The following is a 23,045-nucleotide window of genomic DNA, read 5'->3' as shown; positions in this document are numbered from 1 at the left end:
TCTATACGGTGGTTATACATAGTAATATTTATAATCATCCCATAAACAGGGTGAATCTCCAGAAAGTGCATCGATCGATTGTGGGAAAACTATAATTAGAAAGAATCTGAAAATTTGACAATATACTAAAGTCTATGGGGGCAACTTGGATAAAATTCTTTCGAAATGGCGGCAGTTCCGGTTATACCGGAGTAGGTTATAACTTCGTTATTTTAAATAGAACATCCTATATATTATTACATTTTTGGATCCTACATCAGAATCTAAATACTTTTGATGTATATTGATGAGGGTAATCTTTATTTTTAATGCCTAATACGATTAAATCATCTGTATCTGTAGAGTAGGGAGGGTGAGTGTAAGCCCACGCACTTAGGCCACATGTGACCCATTGTACATCCTCCCGAGGAGTTGTCCTCCTAGGTCGTCGTCCATCCTGTCCTTTCCAGGAAGGTGGACAGGTCGCTGGGAGACATCTCCTTTATATCGGCAGGTGTAGGCCAAGACTCGCCGAACACACACTCCCTTATTGACGATAACTCCGGGCACTCGCACAGGACATGCCTGACAGTCTCATCTTCCTGTTCACACATCCTGCATAGAGGTGTGTCTACTAGCCCTATATTATGTAGGTGTTTCCTTAGCTGACAGTGGCCAGTCAGAAATCCTACTGTAAGGCGTAGATTTTTTCTGGTCATCGCCAGATATTTCTTCGGCGCCAGCTTCCCAGGGTCGCCCAAGGTGATCCTGGCAAGATTACATCCTTTGATTTCATCCCATCTCTTTAAAGATTGAGCATGGGTGTAACATTTGACTAGTTCCGCAATTGTCGAAGTCATCAGGCTGTGGGTGCCACTTGGTCCTAAAATTCTTAGTCCAGCCGCTTCCTTGGCTAAAGAGTCGGCAATGCGATTACCTTTACTCCTGTCGTGCCCTTTAACCCACCTCAGGATAATGTTATTATCTACCGAGGCTTTGGTTAAATCTTGGTGGCACTCTAGTGCTAGCCCTGAAGTAACACGGTGTCTGTTCAAGGTTAATAGTGCTTGTCTGCTATCAGTGCAGATTGTTATGTTTTTGCCAGAAATTCTTTTCTTGGTTATTTCTTTTGTGGCGATTGAGATACCAGCCAGTTCTGTTTGGACCACGCTGGTATTTCTTCCCATTCCCCACTTAATCCTTAGGCTTAGTGATCTGGAGTACACTCCACATCCTGAGCCTTCTTTGGTTTTTGAGCCATCTGTATAAATCCGTATTGCATTTGTAGCATCTGACTCTGTGTTCTGCTTAATTTGTATTTTGTAGGGTTTATTAAACACAAACCTGGGTTCAATTGCATCACTTGTTGCCTACAGCAGAGGTTGCGCAGTAAGCGCTTCCGGCCATAGGCCCAGCCTCAATCGACCCATTCCTACTTCTAGGTTTACACCAGCCGTGTGCAATCGTACCATGGCCATTAACGCAACCTCCTTAACGTACAGATCCAGAGGGGTCAGACCCGTGATTAATTCCATTGCCGCGGTTGGTGTTGTTCTCATGGCTCCTGTGATGTTTAAACAAGCCAGTCGCTGTATTTGATATAATTTTTGGATGGCCGTTGCTTGTAGAACTTTCGGTCCCCATGCAATGGCTCCATACGTTAACATAGGTCTTATTATTGCAGTGTAGATCCAGGCGACTACACGGGGTGAAAGACCCCATGCGCGTCCCATTGTCCTCCGACATTGCTCATAAGCCACGTATGCTCTTTTTGCTCTACTCTGTAGATGAGAGTTCCATGTTAGCTTCTTGTCGAGGATAATACCAAGGTATTTCACCTCTTCAGAGAAGTTTAGTTGGCTTTTGAAGATTTCGGGAGGATTAAATCATAAAAATGGAGGGTTTCCATTTGAAAAAGTCATTTTAGACGGTTTATTGAATTTCATTTATATTCTTCTTTTTTGACCCTGTTTTATAATTATCGATATTTCATATAGAGTCTATTGAATTTAGGTCTACTCTACAAGGAACCCGAACGAGGCATAATGAAAAAGGTGATGAATACTTTTTGTGTATAACGTCCTATATCTATGTCTAACCGTTTTTGACATATTTAAGTTTTTATGTCGAAAATGATATTTGCAGACCCTACAATAATTAACATGGAAACCTTTATCATTATGCCTTGGTCATGTTCCTTGTTGAATAGAACCAAATTCAATAGACTATATATGAAATTTCGATAATTATCAATACAGGGTGGCCAAACAAGAAGAATATAGATTAAGTTAGGTTAGGTCCAAAGTGAGTGGGTCTATTCGACCCACCACCGCAATTCGCAAGGGTTTATTGTGGCACACACTCGACCAAATAAACCCAGTTTTTTAACGAAGCCGATTAGTTTGTGGTCGTGGTGAGTGGTTTTTCAGGTCAGATGGTAAGAGTACGAATCTGCCGAACTCAAAAAACCTGATTCGGTCCCCAGCGGGGCAAGCACAAAGTATATGCTCTGCTGTTTCATCGTTAATGAGGGCATTTTCGCCTCTGGTTTTGGTGAATCATCACTTGGGCGCAAACGTTTACTAACTTGCTCATGGGGGGGTTTGTTCCTCCACCTAAGACAGATTCTGCGTACGCCGCTCAAGAATTTGGTGCAAGGCAGTTTTATAAGATACCCCGCTCTTGAGGAGACTACTTAGTCGTTTCCTGGCTGCACCACCAAACTTTTTTTTTTAGGTTCAGTCATTGGATCAGGAGTTGGGAAGCTCTCGCTCCTGAACTATATTTACAGGAAGGTCAGTTGGAGACGTAAACTCGACACTCATCTCCTCTGTAGACTCGCTCCTGATCTAAATTTACAGGGAGGTTAGTTAGAGTCGTAAGCTCGACATCCATCTCCTCTGTAGACTCAGCGTCAGAAATAATTTTTAAGTTTACCTACTCTGTCCATGAAAGTCCCACGAGTAGCTAGGAAAAGGAGATCAATCGCGGCAGAGCCCCGCATTACCGTGACAAGGCGATGCTACGACGAGAGGGCGCCCGGTATCTCGAAGGTTCCGTAGAGATAGCTGATAGGCTCAGTGTCATTCATCCTCTCTGCACGGATACACACATCTTAGGATTAAGCCATCGTTGAGATGCCATTCAGTTAGGGAATAACAGAACCACAAGTGATTCTGTCGTTCCCGTATCCAGCGGGACTACGTGGAGGCAGGCATCCGATGGCCGGTTTGGTCAACCCCCACATCCCAAGCCAATGCACTCGCCAAAAACAGCATGCAGTCTAGTTCAGGCAGTGAAAGATGAACAAGGATAGCCAACCCGCCTAAAAGAAGAATATAGATGAAATTTAATAAACCGTCTTAAGTGACTTTTTCAAATGGAAACCTCACATTGTTATGATTTAATCGTATTAGCCATTAAAAATAAGGTTTGCCCTCATTAATATACACCAAAAGTATTTAGATTCTGATGTAGAATCCAAAAAAGTATTTGAGCCGAGTTGACTTTAGTATATTGTCAAATTTTCATATTTTTCCTAATTATAGTTTTTCCAAAATCGATCGATGCAGTTCCTGGCGATTCACCCTGTATAGTTATTATAAGGAAATTAATCGTTTCGGATATTCAGAATCAGAGAACATAAAAGGCAAATATTTTATATTATTACTTTTCTCTGTATGTATTTCAGATACCAGATTTAACATGAAATTAGTGTTTTAAATTCGGCTGGTTTCGTTAGCAGCACCAAATCCATGCTAAATTATTGAAAAAATATTTGTTGTGTATTGGATATACGTGAGAAAATTAAAAAACTACCAAAATCAAAATGAAAAGTCTTTAATTATTAGAATCAAAATAAACAAAAAGTATTCCCTCTTAGATATAAATAAGCGAGGTTAGAATTAGGAATTAGTTCCTTGTAAAGTTTGGTCGCATATTAGAAAAGGATGCATCTCTTCCACCAGTGGTGGTTGATTAACGCTTGCCCGCTTTAGAATAATATTTAATCTCTAGCTTTGCACAGAAAATTAATCCTCGGAAATGAATCGCTGTAACCGGGTTCGCACCGGATATTCAACGATTGTTTGAAATGTCTACCAATGTTTTTGTTGACTATTATACGTTCAAAGAGACTTCCATTTTCTATAAATATTGATCTAGTTACTTCACTACGTTTAGATTGTTATTGATCAACATTGTCTTGTAGTGATGACTGACTGATTCCTATTGACTCAAGTTTACTTGTGGTCAATCAGGAGCTCTTTTCCTTCTCTTTTTTTATGCGGTTTTTATAAAAGAGCTCTAAAACAACGCATTTTAAACTTATCATGTTAACCTTTTTCTTTGAAAAATCATTTAAATACTTAAAAAAGAGAAATGAAATAATGCATTCAACATTTAAAGGGATTCGTTTCTATTTCACCATTTGGCAACATCGGTTATAGCTAATAAAGGACAATGAATCTGTAACCTATATGCGACAAACAAAGATGACATATTTCAAGGCGTGCTGTTCTATTTACTTATGTTCCGAGTTCCGAGACATTCTGTGACATATTTCATTTTGTGCACCTAACCTATCTTCCTCTATATAAATAAATAACAGAACAAATGTTGTTTATGTGGCTTGTGGAGGTGGTATTGAACTATAATTTAAATTTTGCCTTAATTGTTGATTTATAAAGATAATTTTCTTTTTTTAAAGTAGAATATCTAGGTACGTATACATTATTTCAACTTGATATGGGCGCTGTTGCCAATATGTGAATTAGAAACAAATCCCTTTAAAAATTAAAACCCAACATTTGAAACATCAATTTGCATACTTTTCGAAGTGAATTTGAAAAACTCATGAATTAAAGTCAACTTTATTTTGTTCAAACTTGCATTTGCTGTAATAACCCAAATTGAGCAAGATTCCCCATTTCAACATTGTAAATTAATTTCACATTTTTATTAAAATTATAGCATAATATAGCGTAAAACACAATCATTTTTAATGACACTCCGTGCAAAATTTGTCATGTTTTTTCAAAAGGACGGTAATAATAAACAGGTGGTACCAAATTTAATATCATTTTATCAGTATCAATTCACAAAGAATCAAATTATCTTAAACAAAATTGGGGATGTAAAGGAATATTGTACAAAACCTGTGCTTCCTTATGACAAAATCCACATCAAGATTGTTTTTCTTCATAAAGAACAAAGTGATGGACGCAGTTATATATCTTGAATTGGCTACCGAATTCAAATTCCGATTGGAAGATCCTCGTTTTGTTTCTTTCTCGAAAGTTTTCAAAACGTTAGTTGCAATAGATAGATCTTCTGAATTCAAGTTGATCCAGTTTTCCATATATCCATATATGCAGTTTCTTTGAACTTCATCTTGAACCAGTGTTCCTCCCTGTGGATGATCTCAGTTTAGGACCACTGGATATTTTCTTGATGAGTGCAAACATGCTCACGATTTACTGGTTTCTCCTCGCTGTGTGATTTTCTTGTGCTCGGCAATGCAGACTTCCAATGGCTTCTTAGTTTCACCAATATAGGATTTACCGCACTCACAGGTTATGTGGTAAATGCAATTCTTGCAATCGCAGTCCGCGTTTGGTGGCCTGGTTTTGGTAAGGCTGCTACGCTTGTGTTTCCGGATCTGAATCAGGTTCTGATGTTGTACTTGGACTCAATTCTTCTTATTCTTTCCGACAATCCTCTGATGAAGGGAAAGAGCAAGCACTGGTTGTGAGGGCTTCTATTCCTTGTGAGGCTCTTGCTGTCTTCTAGACAAAATCCGTTCCACCATTACTGTGGAGTGACCATTCCGTTGAAGATCTTTTTTAATATGCCTATAGTTCCTCCTCGAGACCTTTTTTCGTATTACAGAGCCCGAAATCACGACCCACTAGAGTATTGATGATTCCTCTTTCAGTAGATTGATGGTGGTTGGATTCGTGATTCAGATAATGTCCCATATGAGTGGGTTTTCGGTATACAGATGTTTCCCACTCAGTGTTGGCCCTCTTCCCCAATACGTCTAAGAATGGCAATTCGTTGTAGATTTCCTTTTCCATCGTGAAGGTGATGGAAGGTTTTAAGCGGTTGATGTGCTTTAGTTCTGTATTTCCGTGGTTCCATACTTTGAAGGTGTCAACGTATCTCAAACAGACTCGGAGCTCCTTGTCGGCTTTTTCAATGGCCAGAGTTTGTGCTTATTTTTCATAATATTGTAATTTCATTTCACGGTGTATTGCTTTATTGCTTAATATGACTGTTATTTTTAGTTAATCTTTTAATTTTTAATTTTATTTGTTCTGTTCAGAAATTTCAAATCATACCGTCAACCGGGGTTATATCGGACGATATTTTTAATTATCTGTCTATATTTCTTTTATTATACGAAATTAAAGCTAACTAATGCATTCTATAATAAGAAGTTAACGATTCCATTTTTACATTGAAAAAGAACGCGTTGATCCTGGTATCCGGTATAGGTTTGGTTAAAAACCATTATCGGACAATAAAAAAAAAATTTGACCATGTAGGGTTCAGGATACAGGGTGATGTAGTAAAAATAAAAGTAAAAATTGATATAATGGACATAAACGTCTTTATTCCTAAAACAAAATATTGTAGGAACGTCAAAAAATAAAACAGAAAAACTTCAAACATTAGATAAAAAACGAAAAATAACATTCTGAAAACGCAAGTAGGTAGGTATACCTACTTGATTCGTTAACTCTGTAACTGCAGACCTTCAAACACAAAAATATCGCGATGGATTTTAGGCGCAGTTAAAACACTGTGGACCTGTTCAAGTTTGATCTGGATCTTGTCTTCAACGTTCGGAAAAACATAGGAATCTTTGTGACCCTTATAGGATCTAAGGCAATTCACATCAATATACCTTTTTGCAATCTTTTCAATTTGCGCAACGAATTCTTTGGTCGTTTCTTTGTTGGCCCTTCATTGTACAAAAAATTAACAATAGCAAAACAGCCTTCTTGTAATGTATCACAGGTTACTGAGTTTAACGTTAGATGCTTCTGACGAGGATTCATCGTCCGGCACTTTAGACCGGCACTTTAGACGTCGTTAACACTATCGTTTTCTAAAAGGATCGCAGAGTTTGTGGTATCATTATTGGCATTTTGTTGAGACGTTGATGCGTTTTCATTAATGATATCTGCTTGAGAGGTAGATACAGTTGACGTACCACCATTCACTTCGCATAGGTCTTCAAGACCCACCGATTTGCCAGCGGGGACGCTAATCTTCGACTTACGTTTGGGTCTAGTCGTGGTTTGATCCAAAGGAACAACAATCGCGTTCATCACTTCTGTAAATGACGCTCTCATTGCATCATCTGTGTCTCCTGCTGGTTGTTTCCGAATCCTTTTCAAAACTTGTTCTGGATCGAATGGGATTATGCCGGATGCTCGGAAACCAGACTGTATATTATTTGACATGCTATCTTTCGATTTTTCCAGAAGCTTCTTCAGCAGCGAAGGAAATACAGAGTTTGGCATAACTCCTTTATGGGTCCGTTTCCATTCGGTCAGAATTTCTCGCCACACCCATTTTAGAGGTGCAAATTCTGCAACGTCCATACAAAGGTGTGTCGAATTCTTCGGCAAAAAATAAACCGAATATTGTTTTCTGTGCAACTTTTGATAATGCGGTAGGAAAGATGGCTTGCCAGGTTGTTGCAAATAAGAACCTTCTTGCTCTCCTTTCGTCACAGATAGGAAAGGGCTGTTTTGAGAAACCAGTCCTCAAAACATTGAGTATCGAACCATCCACTTAGTGTTCTGTTATATTGCGTGTTTTTGGGACCACCTTCTATCCAGTCTGGGTAGAGGTTTCTACTTTTGCTCCAGCTGCAGCAAACATAACAGACATTGACATTTTGGAAAAATCCATTATCCTTCGCGCATGCTTCTCTCCACTTGTTTAATATTTTCACAATTACGGAGTGATAACTCCTTGTGTCGCCATGCTTTCTTGGAAATAATTGCGTCGATAAGGCGTTCCCAGCTCATGAAGGTGTTTTCGTGGCATATCCGATATTACCCCTGAAAAACACACTTTCAGTTAATTTCGATTTTATGCAAAAAGGAAGGACGCAAAATGAACTTTGAGGTTATGGGGGTCTTTATAAGAGTAAAAACAAATATTAATCCCATTGCACCATGTAGCTATCATGCACAGGGTTCACACGCCAGAGGACACTATTTGGCTGTCTCAATTTTAACGAAAAAAGTGACTCTAATAATTAATTTTTTGTGAGCTTACCTTGATTTTCTGATCGCTCGCGAAACACATGTACGACTGGTAGGTTATCCGTTAATCTAGGGATATTTTTGTTTAGTAACCGAACTGTCACTCAACATCTGTAGCGCGCGCAATTTGAAATACAACCACATCGTCCGATATAACCGCTGCCATCCGATATTACCCCGGTTGACGGTATTATATCATGTTAGACAATTTAACTTTTACACGGATTTCCTAAATATTTCTCATGTTACTCTATTATTTAATAATTACGTTTTTGTTACAGATATGAGAGGTCGAACTGTCAACGATTCCCGGAGAGGTATACGCCGGTTCAGAACATTGGTAGTCTCGATAGGTACCACACCCATGCCACGTTGGATAGGTACTCTAGAACTACAACGCCTACGGATAGGTATCACACCCTTTCAACAGACAAGGAGAAGAGTAGTGTTAATAATGACCGTTATACACCGATTGATATGTACCAACCCTCTGCTACTGAAAATTCCAGCAACACCACCAATGAAAGGATTGTTCCTGGACAGAGTATATGTTGTACCGAACGGTATACCCCTACAGAAAGGCACAGAAGAGGTTCCAAGGCAGAACTGTACAAAAACAAGGAGCGATCGGTTAGCTCTGATCGAAAAGATTGGGAAAGGCAACAAAGAGATCAGTATCAGAATCGGTTCGAACAATATGTTAATGAACGATTCAACCAAGATCGCTTTTCTGCAATACCGTGCCCTGAACGTTTTGCCACGCAGGACAGGATCGATCGATCGGAAAAAATATCATTTTCGCAAATGTCATATTTGGAACCGCCTTCTCCAGCTCCAGCGAATGACAGATTCTTTCCTCCTCCTCCTCTTTCACCTGAAAATACACCTAGCCCTGATTGTTTTTCTAATAACACATTTCCATCTCCAACAACCACGGTACCTCAACCGGATCGTTTCATTCCACCTCCTCCGCTATCACCATCACCTACCGAAACTTTTGCACCTTCTCCGAAAAAACTTGATAGATATGATAAATCACAAAGATATCAAGGCTATTCGGCATCACCGAATAACTCCAACGACAGGTTTCATCATAATGAGCATAGATATAAGGATAGGTACCACAACTATTCTGAGAGATACCAACAAAACGGTAGTAATCATCCTACTCATCAATCCGATAAATATGTAAATAATGAAAATAGATTTAGTGGTGGCGAAAGATATTTGCCACCAAACGCACATGTGCCTGTTGAGAGATATGTACCCCAGCAACAAGAGCCGTATCTTGGTTCTTACCAAGCATACGGATACAAACAGTTCAATTCAAATGACCCTTATATGAGAAGAGACCTCGCCTTTCACTATAGATTGCCGTTGCCATATTCCGCTAACCAACACCAAAGAATGAGGTATTCACATATGGGTACGCCCAGTAGATTGAAGTGTTGTCAGTATCAAGAAGGTTATCAACTATCCAAATCAAGTCCCGGCTCCAGTTCAAGCAGTTCGGTCACCAGTCAAGGTAAAGATATCCATCAGAAAGAAGTACCATGTGTCAATAGCAGTCTTCAAGAAATTCAGTGCCAAAATTATCAGGGAAAAGAGTACCATTGTAGTTATCAACAAGAAAAGAGTACCCAGTGTGGTAACGTGCAGTGTCAGCAAAGTAAAGAGTGCATAGGCTTTGTTTCACCAAATTTGAAGATATCGAAGGGACAGTGCCGCCATAGTATTTGCGGAAGTCCTTCAGTAGAGTATGTTGGAGCTTCAGGTGGAAGACATGTCTGTGCTACTCCACCACCAAGAGGTAGCATTGGATCAGCAGATGGTTCTGTTTGCAATGAGATGTGTTGTCCTAGAAGGTCGCAAAGTGCTTTGACAGTAACTGTTTGGTAAGTGATGAAGATATTTTCTAGAATATTTTACACTATCTCCGAATGAAATTTAAAATCAAGATTTAATAAATAGTTTCTAATAACAATTCAACAACGCGACATGTGTTGCTTTGCGTATGCATTTTCATCAAGCATCGGCCAATTCAATCAGATAATCAGTGAGGTCTTGGGGATCTTGAAAATGTTTATATTTCGAAAGTCTTCAGTGAGCCTCGTGTATAAAAATGCTCTGTACTCAAGGTCGATGGTACATGAATAATTATGTAGCTAAGACCAAGCAGCTAAGGATATTTATTCTTGTAAGCTATCCCGTACTTGTGATGCACCGTTTGGAACCTTTGGTGTAGTAATGAATATTACTGGAGTTTTTTCCCTCTTGAAGGTGATCACTTGGTGATCGAAACACGTGTCGAGGTGTCAAAATAACGGTTTGGTGTTGAGAAAAAACTCCAGCTATTCCGCGTATACCATCGTTTCTCAAAGTTACACTTTTATACACCGAACGTCTTTGGTGCTGCAAATTGCCATAGAAACTTTTTTGAAATTTGAATGAGAACCATGATAATACAAAGAGGGTACAGCGAAGAATAGTTATGCAAGAAATAATTATTGGAGAAAATTTCATTTTCAACATATCTTTAGGCTTCAAGGAACAATAAATACTTCCGGTGTGAAAATATCGTCGTAGAGTTAAACCAATGATACAAAAATTAGCATTCCTTGAACCGAAAATGTTACGAATCCGTTAAAATCAGACCAATGCCGGTTTTCAGTTTCGAGCGTTCGATTTCGCTGAAAGTTCTCCTAAAGTGGATTGAGGATTTACGTTGTGGTAACAGAAAAAACGGAGCCTATGCTAATGGCTGAAGCAAATAGAACATTGAAAAGATCAGTTCGTAGATGACAAAAATAACTTGAACTGGTTCCTAATAAAACTGAAGCTATTCTACTGATAGACGGGAAAAAATGCATTCCATTAACTCTCAGACCCTAAGAAGCCCTAATAACACTAATGATCACTGGATCAACGACTAACATTCAGAGTGGTTTTGCATATACCTTGTTTGGATTTCCTAGCAATTTGTATGACTTTATCAGTAGCTTGTGATGTTGATCCTGCACATTAGAATATTGTCGTAACTCTGTACTCGCTTGTTTTAAAAACGAGAGGATTTTATTCGCTGTTTCACCCATTCATCATTCATCCAAAAAATGAAAGAATGCATTTAAAATCTTAATTAAATATTTATTGTAACGAAATAAGGAAAATACTTCAGGAATAAACTTACACTAAAATGTTAATAAAAAATAAAATAAATCATTAAAAACTTACATTATACTGCCACCCAGCAGGATCAAAGAAAAGGAGATGTGCTGCATTGCTGCAACCTTTTCTGAAGATCAATAGATACTGAATGAATTTCTCAATACTTTCTCTTTATGATCTTGACGTCCCTCAATATTTATGAAGATTTATACGCAGACATTGCAGCTACTAAGGTAAATGTTCAGTATGTAATCTGTGAAAAATTTGCGTATTCGGAGATTGTTTTATATTTCTATATCCTGTGATCGTATCAATTTTGATGTATATGAACTTGGAATATTGAAAGATGGCATTCTGAATACTGAGTGTTTTTGTTTTAGAATATTGCAGTTGAGGTTGGAACATCTTTCAATTCATGTATTCGCTTAAATGAATTTCAATTATTCCATGATTATTTTCCATATTTGACAATATGTATAAATTTTCTGCCAAGGCGCCTTTTTCGTTGATATCTTTCTTTAGCCACCATTTTTTAAATGTTGAGGCGTCTTTCGTCCTGTATCCAAAAGAAAATCCTGTGTGAAATTCCCTTCTCTCAAGAACTCTGTTCATCACATCAAGAATCGCACATTTATACAGTTAGTATCTTGATTATTTTTGCAGAAATGCCATTTGGCCCCGGCGCTTCTTGAGTTATTTCAATGCTCAAGTTCTTCTAAATGGTTTAGCGTTTCTAATTGACTGGCTCATAATGTGACTGCTTCATAATGTGCAAACGGAGCTCTTTCACCATTTGAATACTCATATTCATATGCCAAGCTGCTTCCAAACGTTTGGAATGAAGCTCATATAATTTTCTCCATAAATCTTTGTTTTCCCAGTGTATACTTTTCCATTCAACTATATATCCCCTCAAGCGATCGTTTGCAATTTTGTTTTCTCTCTTTCTCTCAAGTATCAATGGAGTTAGCAGAAGTTTACACATTGGCTCTATCTAATAACCTGTGCTTCGTGTTGCATTCTATTCTGCTAGCAGCAATATCTCTGTTCCACCAATATACTCTTCATGATCAACTCGTAGGATTCCGAGAACCTTGTGACGAGAAACTAGACTGAAGCAGTTTTTTTCTGGTCCATCGCCGTGCTTATGTATCGGTAAGAAGTGGGATGTGATGAAGGAATTGATACAATCGTTATCCAACACTACACAGTAGGTTCTGGTAAATGCCTTCCGAAAAACAAGTACTTCCCTGGCTAATAACACGCTGGATATTGAATTATATCCGATAGATACCTCACGGAGGTTAGTCTCGCAGATGTTTCTCCAGCAGCAGGAATATGCTGAAATCACCCGAGTAGATCACCTACAGACCGGAAATGGAGCTGTTACTTGGTAATACTATTTCTCTTAGACAAAGTTTTATATGCAGTGGAGCCACGTTGAAACTAATCGAGTCCGAAGCACACTGTTGTTTGGGTCGAACCTTTCCTGCACTGATGAGAGGTAAAACTTCGAAACCAGTATGTAGGTGATTTACTCGAATGAATTCACCGTGGTCCTGCTGTTGGATGAACGAAAAACATCTGCGAGACTAATCTCTGTGAGGTATCTTGCATAAATGTCTGTTGGATATAATTCAATATCCATCGTGGTATCAGCCGGATAAGTAGGTAGTGGTTTTCCGCCAGGCATTTACCAGTTACGGTTTAGGTAATTGGGAGAGATGAATGTTTCGAAATATTTATTTTCTTTTTTAAATGAATTTAACTGCTTCTCATTATAATATACCACAGTTCAATTGACATTGGACTAAATAAAAATAAATCATCGCTATGAATTTTTAGCCTGAATTGTTTTGTAAAAACTGGAATTTTCATAATAAAGGACATAATTTTTTTTTAAATTATAATTCCATTTCAAATAATTCCATTTCAAATTATACTTATCTAAATATTTGATATGGTATATTTCTTTAATTTCTAAATTAGTTACTTTGATAGGGCCAAGATTAGGTAGATGATTTCGATAAGAAATGAAAGCAAGTTAATATGATTTTTCAAAATTTAGAGTTAACAAATTATTATTTAAACCAATTTTTTATCTTTTTTTGATTCATAAAATTATGACATTGTTGTCTGCAAAGCTATTGTATAAAACCATATGTGGTTGAAGAAATATACTCTTATGGTGCCTATACCAGTGTAATATCTATACCAGGAATTGGGAGTAGACATTTTTAAAAAGGTTGACATCTACAAAAAAGAGATGTTTCTGTAGTAAGAGATTATATATCGTTGTATCATAATATAAGATATTTCCACTTTCATATTATTATATTTCGACATTATGAATTGAATGTCGAACTTCTCCGAAAATAATTTCATTATTAAAGTTTATTTTCCATATTTCCTCATAAATGAACTTTGTTATTGAATATCATCATTTGCCAAAATCGTAAGTTCACTTGAAAACATTTAAAAGTTGAATATATAAGGGATAATGTAATCAATCATTCTTAGTTCAATGTACAAGTTTCAAAATGTCCTTATAGGACGAAACTGCAGTAACGTTAGTTGCAAATAAAAGTGGTGAAAAACAGAAAATTTCAATTCTCAATTTTCATTTAAAAGTTAACCTGCGGGTTTCATCAACGTTACGCCAATGGATAAATTGTACAATTATTCTTTCATATTAGGATTATAGGTACATATTATTCTGTCGCAGACTATCAGGTAAGTTAGCTGTTTTTCTCGTTTCTCTCTCGTTTGTATCTCACTTCAAACATGATGAAGCGAATGAAAATGTGACTTCATTTCTTATCTACCACTATTGTTACATTTTTATTGTGTTGTTAATATTTTTACACTATGAGTACAGTAGTGAATAATTGATATGTGTGAAGAAATATGAGCGACGAAGAAGAAAAAGTTTCCTTGGAGCCTCTGTGAGTTGTTTATCGGAATTTATAATCTAGAGATGTCTCATAAGCTAGGTTATGGTTATCAAAACATGTCCGATTCTTAAGAAAATTATTCTGGTATTATATCCATAGTGCACTAACTTTAATCAATTGAAATGTGTGCAAATCTATCATTTTCAAAATTTTGCTAACACATGACTCAAGTGCGTAATCATTTGATGAAATCCCGAGATCATAAGTCGAGAGAGAATAATTATACAGGAACGCATTTGCCCTAAAGCGAAACTTTCTAAATTTTTAAGTTGCACGCATTTTGATCAGTTGAGTCTTGGTGTTCAGGGAATATCTACATATTGAGATTATTTTTAGACAAAGGAAACGATAATATAAGCTCAATAACTTTTCAAATCAAAAAGAAAGATTTATGTTAATTTCAATTCGCTAAATAGGTCTGATGTAGTTAATTACTGTAACAGTGGACTACAGTGGACTGTATTTAGTCAAATTAAAAAAAAAATTATATAAAGGTGTGTTTATGTTTATTACTACACATGGTCGCCCTAGTATTTTGAAATCATTAATGAATTATGCGGAGAAAAAAACCTGGAATGTCAAATAACAAATTGAAAAATGCACACCCCACCTAAGCAGAAAAAAATTCGTAAACAGACTCTTGCCTGTAAGAAAAACAATATTCCTCTCAACATTTTCTACTTGGTCATGAACTGAAATAAAATTAAGTTTATGAAGTTAGCAGCCAAAACAAGAGTGGCGTCGAAAATGAATGAAAAATTATTTTTCTTCCTGAATTCATATATAATGAATGAGTATTACTGGAGTTTTTTTTCTCAACACCAAATCGTTATTTTTAACACCTCGACACGTGTTTCGATCACCAAGTGATCATCTTCAAGAGGAAGATAAAACTGTCTGGCGATCAGTGGTGCCATCAGTACCACACCGGCAACGACCAAGGAGATCCTTCTAGATCTACCTCCTCGACACGTTTTTCTGGAGGGAGAGGCTATATAGACGTGCAATATACTGTTGGTTGACACTGGAAGTCACATCATTCTGGAAATGACCTTTGACTTTATGCCTCCAACTGTCAACTACGAACTGCTTTATAAAGTACTGTTCCCGAGTGGAGAGGACTGGATTCTCCGAAAGGAGGAAATATTAAGGGCAGATAGTTATTGGTTCACAGATGAATCAAAAACACCTTCCGGTTCCGGTGCAGGTGTTTTCAGTCGCAGACTCAGGACAGAGATATCAACGTGCCTAGGAACCCATGCGGCTGTATTTCAAGTTCGGCAGAGCCGTACTCTAATAACCTGAAAGACCACTCGCCATACAAACTAACCTAACCTATATCCTTGAAATGTTGAGGCGTTTTCATATTTGGTACGGACAATTCCAATACACTGAAGGACGATATATCAAGAGTTGATTCGTTTGGGAACCGCCTAAGGGCTGGTTTATACGCACAAAATTTTATCCTCAAAAATGTTTGGTCAGGATTATATTCGGTATGGATTCTTCTAATAGACCAACGAACAATATACCTAGAGAACATTCATTTGGGATTTGTCTAAAAGGTAGTTTTTCTAAAATTTCGTTCGAATATAAACTACCCCTTACATGCCCCCCAAATGATTCATCTTTAGGTATATTGTTTTTCGGTCTATTCCAAATGTCTATACTGAATATGAACTTGACTTAAGATTTTAAAGGACATAGACGGAATTTTGGAAATTTTCGTTCAAATATATAACCCATTTACCATTGCACTGCATATGAATTCCTGCAGAAAAATAATGTTTTATTGATTTCCGACGCCACTCACGTTTTTTCTTCTAGATAAAAACGGACGCTGAAAAAGGCTACTAACTTCACACCGATATAGAATATTCTAGGTTAACATCCGAAGTGACAGAGGAATGAAACAAATAACCAAATATACATTTAAAATAAAAAAGTTTCCGCCAACGTCGCGTATATCCGGAAGTGAAGGCGAATGTAAAATATTTCAAACTAGCAATTTGTCTCGCAGCTCATGCCAAATATTTAACTTTTATTGGGTAATTTTCAGTGTCTTAGGTTACATTATTTTTTCGAAGGGATGTCTAACTTTTCATAAAATTAAATACAGCTCGTGTTACTCGCTGATACCGTAGCTTTATGAGTGAAATAATTTTTAAAATCGATCAAGCAGTTTTTGAATTATTCATTAGGAACAAACTAATATTTTCTCTTTATAATTTCAGTTTAGATTTAGATAATAGATTGTTATCATTTACTTCTTCTAAGGTTCCCTGTGTCTGTACTTTTCTCAGTAGCCTGCGTCAAGGATCACCTTATAACGGGTGATTTTTTTAAGAGTTATAGGATTTGAGTTTCATAACAACACAAAAAATTTGAAAAAATTGACGAAATTTTTATTGAAATCGATAGAACGATCGTGTCGTGATATAGTCGTGATAGAGTAAAAACGTATGTGAAATTGCTCCGCTGTTCTGTGCTAGATACAATCTTGAAAAAGTGAATATTTTCAGAACATTGTATGATCATCATCTCCAGACTATCGAAAGGATATCGATTATTTCATAGGATAGGATGATAATACACGTGAACAAATGAGTGAGGTGAAACAAGCTGACGAAGTGATGATTAAGCAAATATGCGAGGATCAAACATTTATAAAAAAGTTGGTAGATTCCGTTTCTTCTGGGATATTAAATATTTTAGGCGAAAAATGGGTCTGCTACAAAAAAGTGTTGGTCATATAAAAACGGAAATAGAGTTTATGAAGGCCAGTCACAAAGAAGAGATAAAAAACTTAAATGATAAAATTGAAGTGCTCAAAAAAAAGTATTGGACACTTCTCGGAATCCCATAGATGCAATTCAAATAACGGATGAGATCAATGAAATCAAACGTAGAGAGAATAACATACTCATATTTGGTATTCCTGAAGATATTGTTGAGCCAGCCTTGCCCATTAAAGAGTTAATTACATCAATTATCCCGGATTCCAACATCAATACTGCTACAATTACGAGACTCGGTAAAAAATTTGAGGGGAACTCCAGACCAATCAAAGTATCATTGCAAAATAAACAAGATGTACTTACTCTGATCAGGAACAAAAGAAGAATTCAAAGTACTGAGAAGTTCAAGAACGTATACCTGAGAACTGACCAAACAGTGAAACAACGTGAATATTATTTAACACTACATAATGAGTTAACACTGCGAAAAGACAATGGTGAAAACAACTTGGTAATAAAATATGAAAATGGGCATCCGACTATAGTAGTAAAAAACTTGTAATTCCATCCAATAGATTATTAGAGAGTGATGCAATTAACACATTAACTATTTGCTATCAAAATTGTAGGGGTCTAAATACCAAAACTCACTTATTTTATAGAAATGTACTAGCAAGTTGTCATAGTGTTGTTGCTATTTCAGAGAGTTGGTTACATGCAGATCTTTTCAACAGCGAACTATTCCCGCATAATTATACAGTTTATCGTAAAGATAGAAACACAGGAGCTCGTGGAGGTGGTGTTTTATTGGCAGTCGATAGCAACAAATACCAATCCGAACGCCTTGAATTGACTTGTCATGTTAATAAAATAGATGTTTTTCAGTAAAGATATGGGGCAGTAATCATGATCCAAAAATCATAATACTTGTATATATTCCTCCATACACATCTGTTGATGAATATGATGAATTTTTCGAATGCCTAGAGAACATTCACGACCTTAGCAATACAATAATTTTAGGTGACTTCAATATTCCAGAACTTCAAGATCATTATGATAAAAAAGTTCAAACCAATTCGATATTACGTTTCAATAACTTTCTGAGCTTCTGCGATATGTATCAAATTAATAGAGTTAAAAATTATAATGACAGACTTCTCGATTTGATAATTGCTAGTAACGAAAACAATTGCAAAGTACTTACTGATGACGACCCACTAGTTCCGATTGATCGCCATCATCCAGGACAAACTTCACCAGGGCCAACACGAAAAAAATTTTTTTCTTCCATTAACCGGTATAACTTCAGAAATACCAATACTGAAAAACTTTGCAGATTACTCGGAGGAGTTGATTGGAATCAAAACTTCAGCAACCTGAATGGCGTCGATCAAACATGCGAACGGTTTAACGAAGTCATACAAAATATAATAAAATACTGTGTACACATGAAAAAATGCTGCCCCCGCAAGTACCCTACCTGGTATTCAAAAGATCTGATTCGTAAACTGAAAGTTTACGAATCACTACCTGAAAATGTATAGGCATCATAAACTACTTTTTTATCGTGAAACGTTCAGAGAGATGAGGCATTCAGTTAAACGCGATATAGATATTTCATATAAACGTTTCATTGCGAACTCCGAACAAAACCTAAAAAAAATCCCTCCAGTTTTTGGAGCTATGTGAACTCAAAGAATGATAAATCTCAAATTCCAGGACATATGCATTTTAATGATCAAATATTGTCATCACCTAACGCTATAGTTAATACAATTGCAACGAAGTTTCAAAGTGTGTATATTTCTAATAATAATCTAAAAAAATTCAAACTGGAGTAATGGAGAATATCTCAACACCGATGATTACTTACATCTTAGTGAAATCTCGGAAAATGACATCATCTCGGCTTCCAATAAGTTGAAAAATAAATTGACAGTTGGCCCAGATGGCATTCCAGTCAAACTTGTTAAGAATCATATTATTGCTCTTTTTGCGAAGCCTCTTTGTATCATTTACAACCTCATGCTGAAAAATTGTTACTTTCCGAATATATGGAAGCTGTCGAGGGTATACCCTATCTTTAAAACCGGCAAGAATTCGGAAATAGTAAATTATAGACCGATTAATATAATATCAGTGTACTCGAAATTAGTTGAAATAATTTTATCGGACCTCATTTATAAGCACGTAAAAACACAATTTTCGAATTTCAACATGGTTTTGTGAAGTGTCGTGGCACTGCATCAAATCTTTGTATTTTTACACAATTTGTTTCTGACAAACTGGACCAACGTCAACAAGTTGATGTGGTGTATACGGACTTCAGCAAAGCATTTGATCGGGTTTCACATCATCAGTTGCTCATGAAATTATCAAGCTTTGGCATTTCGAGGAGCCTTCAATATCTGCTGAAATCATATCTTAGAGATAGACAATTATTTGTGGAATACGAAGGAATTAAATCGTTTATATTTAAAGCAACTTCCGGGGTTCCTCAAGGTTCAAACTTGGGTCCACTATTATTTCTTCTGTTTGTTAATGACATTTCTGATAATATCAACTCTGAAAAACTACTTTTTGCTGATGATATGAAGATTTTCAGGGAGATTAAAGACTACTCTGATTGTATATCATTACAAAACGATAGTACTGAGTTACATGATTGGTGTCAGAAAAATGAACTATCATTAAACATAGGCAAATGTAAAATTATAACTTTTGCAAGAAAATCCTCAGTACAAATATATAAATACAAATTAGATAATATAACGTCAGCAAGAATTACCGAATCGAGAGATCTGGGTATTATCTTTGATGAAAAACTAACGTTCTCGTCACATATCGAAGAAATAACATCACGTGCAATGAAAATGCTAGGATTTGTTATGCGTAATAGCAAAGAGTTCTCATCATTAGAGGCAATTAGCACTATATATTAGTCATTGGTCAGAAGCAAACTGGAATATTGTAGCTCCATATGGAATCCTTGTCAGGGAAAATATATATATATATATATTGTATTGAAGCTGTACAGAAAAAGTTTCTGAAATTTTTTCATTTTAAAAAACATGGTTCTCACCCCATAAGAGAGTACACCTACGATTTACTCTTGGAAGAGTTCAACTATACATCACTTAAAAAACGCCGCCAAATTAACGACTTGATTTTTATATACAAAATCATACGTAATCAAATCGACTCTTGTACTTTACTTTCATCATTGAATTTTAACGTTCCTCGTATAACTTCCAGGTCACATATGACTTTTTACATCGACGTACCTAACTAACAACACTACTTTCACTGTCCGTTGACATCTATGTGTAGAAGCTACAATAGTCTACAAAACAGATATATTCTTCTTACCATTATCTCAGTTTAGAAAAGCAATATATAATGCACTACAGAACTGATATGTTACATGGTATGTAATGCTAATATAGATTACGTTTTATGTTTGATTTTTGTTTTTCAGGACTAATATAAGCTTTTCATTTTGTATCATGTACTCCTGTAATTGGTCTCATGACCTGTTGGATGTATTTTCTGAATAAATAAATAAATAAATATAATTTAATGTTTGAAGATGATTTCATGCAAATGTCCGCGGCTCCGATTTAGATGGCCCATGCGCAAGGTCCAATTTTGGCACACTCTCTCTAACATATCGACCAGTATTTCACGTATAAATGCTTCAATATTGGCTTCCAGAGCGTCAGTCGTTGCTGGTTCACCCCTGTAGACATGAGCCTTAACATGACCCCACAAGAAATAATCCAAAGGCGTTAAATCACACGATCTAGGCGGCCAATTGACGGGCCCCAAACGTGAGATAAACTGTTCACCGAAGGCGGCTCTTAATTGGGCCATTGTTTCGCGTGCCGTGTGGCATGTGACACTCTTGTTGAAACCACATGTCAGGCATGTCCAATTCTTCCATTTTGGGCAACAAAAAGTCGTCAATCATCACACGGTAGCGCTCACCATTCACAGTAACGTTCCGGCCATTGTCGTCTTTGAAGAAGTACGGCCCGATGATGCCACCGACCCATAATCCACACCAAACAGTGACTTTTTCGGGATGCATCGGTAGCTCTTGCAATGCTTGTGGCTGGTCTTCAATCCAGATGCGGCAATTTTGCTTGTTAACGTATCCATTCAACCAGAAATGAACGTCGTCGCTGAACACAATTTTTCGTAAAAAATGTGGATCTTCATCCAACTTTGCCAGCGCCCATTCACCATTCAATTCTTGCACCAGCTGTATCTTGTAAGGTTTTACACCCAAATCCTTTAGCAAAATTTTTCCACGTAGTGGAGTAACAGAGCCCAATTGCTGCGAACGCCGGCGAATCGACATTTCACGGTCATCACGAACACTGACGGATACAGCCGCAATATTTTCTTCGGTCCTCACTCTACATATGCGTGTTGGTGGTTTAATGTCCAATAATGTAAACTGGGTTCGAAATTCAGTCACAAGCTTCCGAATAGCTCCCTCAGCAGGCCCGACAAAACTGCCCATAAATTGGAAGAAGTGCACGATGCACTTTCTTCACCGAGCATGAATTTTGATAATAAAATTCAATAATTTGTAAGCGTTGTTCATTCGTAAGTCGATTCATGGTTGAATTATAGACCAAACTGAATAAGTTTGACAATGACACGATTCACGCGTGATCAGTCAAAAACAGTGTTGCCAAAAAGATACCAGCAAAAAAATCACTCATTATAACCGTTCTTTGTCCTCTGCCAAATTATTCAGAGATGGAAGTTTATATGTGTCTATTCACCAATAAAATAATCGATTTATTTCTAGGGCACACAACACCTTAAACTTTTTATTTATTTCTTAATTGTCTCATTTGTTGTTTCAGGAGAGGGGCCCCACAAGTAACCTATTCGCCTTTACAGCAACTTCAACAACAACCCCTCCCAACTAAATCTCAAGAACCAACTCAGCCATCTCCATCCCAGAAACAACTTTCGCAACGACCCATAACGCCCGTTGCACCGCTGGATCATGTACTTCCAAAATCAGAAAATTGTGGTTATGCCGCTGAAAGTACAACAAAAATACCCGAAACAACCCCTCCTCATGTCGTCAAAACTCCAAGCCATCAAAGAGCAGTTTCGCTTCCTGTTTCGTCTCCTGTGGAAAGGAATAGGCCGCAAATACAAAGGCCTGTTGCATATTCTCAAAGTGAAAGAATACCGAATAGGGAAAGACCACCTTTGAACAGATCGATGAGCAGGAAAGAAATAATCAAAAACTATATACGAAAAGAAACTGCCAATTTCTTCGGTGTTGACGAGGAAAACGAAAATCAACAGCAACTGCGATGGTTAGACAGAAGAAAACGAATGGCGTGCAGGTAAGGAAATCAGACCAATTTTAACATTGACATTTGATTATTCAAATTCGTTTTTCATCGAAAATGACGCCTTTGAAATAACTACTATATCTACTAATCTAATGAATTGGTGTAAAACTAATAATTTGTTGCTGACTGTCTCTTTCCTTACACAGTTAGATCGTAACTGATATGAAATGCGTTGAGTGGAGAGAGACAGGTTTTTAGGCTATCCATTTTTCTGTAACTCACCACTAGATGGCGCTGTAGAACAATTTTTTGAAAGCACTGTTCTATAACGCTGCGCACGCCTAAGTTCGTTGATTTTGATTCTGTCAAAACATTGGAACAGCAGGGATACAGCAACATAGTACTAGTATGATATAAATTAATTTGAAATCCGTGAAAGAATCTGTAAAAAATTAAAAAGATTAGCTGAAAAATAACAATTTCATATAGGAAGCTTTAGCTAGAAGACAGCAAGAGCTCCACAAGAAAGAGAAGCCGCCACAACCAGTACTTGTACTTCCCTACATCAGAGGATTGTCGGAAAGGATAAGAAGG

At 37.0% G+C, this 23,045-nt stretch overlaps 2 protein-coding genes across 3 annotated transcripts in view; one reads left to right on the top strand and one right to left on the bottom strand.

Moving 5' to 3' along the window:
• The window catches only part of LOC111510368 (SUN domain-containing protein 2), a 68,703-nt gene extending 51,112 nt beyond the window's left edge, over positions 1-17,591 (bottom strand). Inside the window, exon 1 of the mRNA XM_074171335.1 lies at positions 17,485-17,591. The gene's annotated coding sequence lies outside the window, so the exon portion shown is untranslated. The remainder of the gene's footprint in view (positions 1-17,484) is intronic.
• Positions 1-23,045, top strand: part of rho-5 (rhomboid-5) — a 54,605-nt gene that overhangs the window by 13,865 nt on the left and 17,695 nt on the right. For both annotated transcript variants that reach the window (XM_074171326.1, XM_074171327.1), the window contains exons 4-5: positions 8,546-10,159; positions 22,005-22,502. In XM_074171326.1, coding sequence (XP_074027427.1) covers positions 8,546-10,159; positions 22,005-22,502 — 2,112 coding nt within the window. The remainder of the gene's footprint in view (positions 1-8,545; positions 10,160-22,004; positions 22,503-23,045) is intronic.

The sequence above is a fragment of the Leptinotarsa decemlineata genome, unplaced genomic scaffold (genome assembly GCF_025532065.1).
Source record: "Leptinotarsa decemlineata unplaced genomic scaffold, Ldec_3_MD MMD2_tig00000010_RagTag_RagTag, whole genome shotgun sequence".
NCBI lineage: Eukaryota > Metazoa > Arthropoda > Insecta > Coleoptera > Chrysomelidae > Leptinotarsa > Leptinotarsa decemlineata.
Note: the sequence above shows the minus strand (reverse complement) of the source record. Positions and strands in the feature narration are given on the sequence as shown.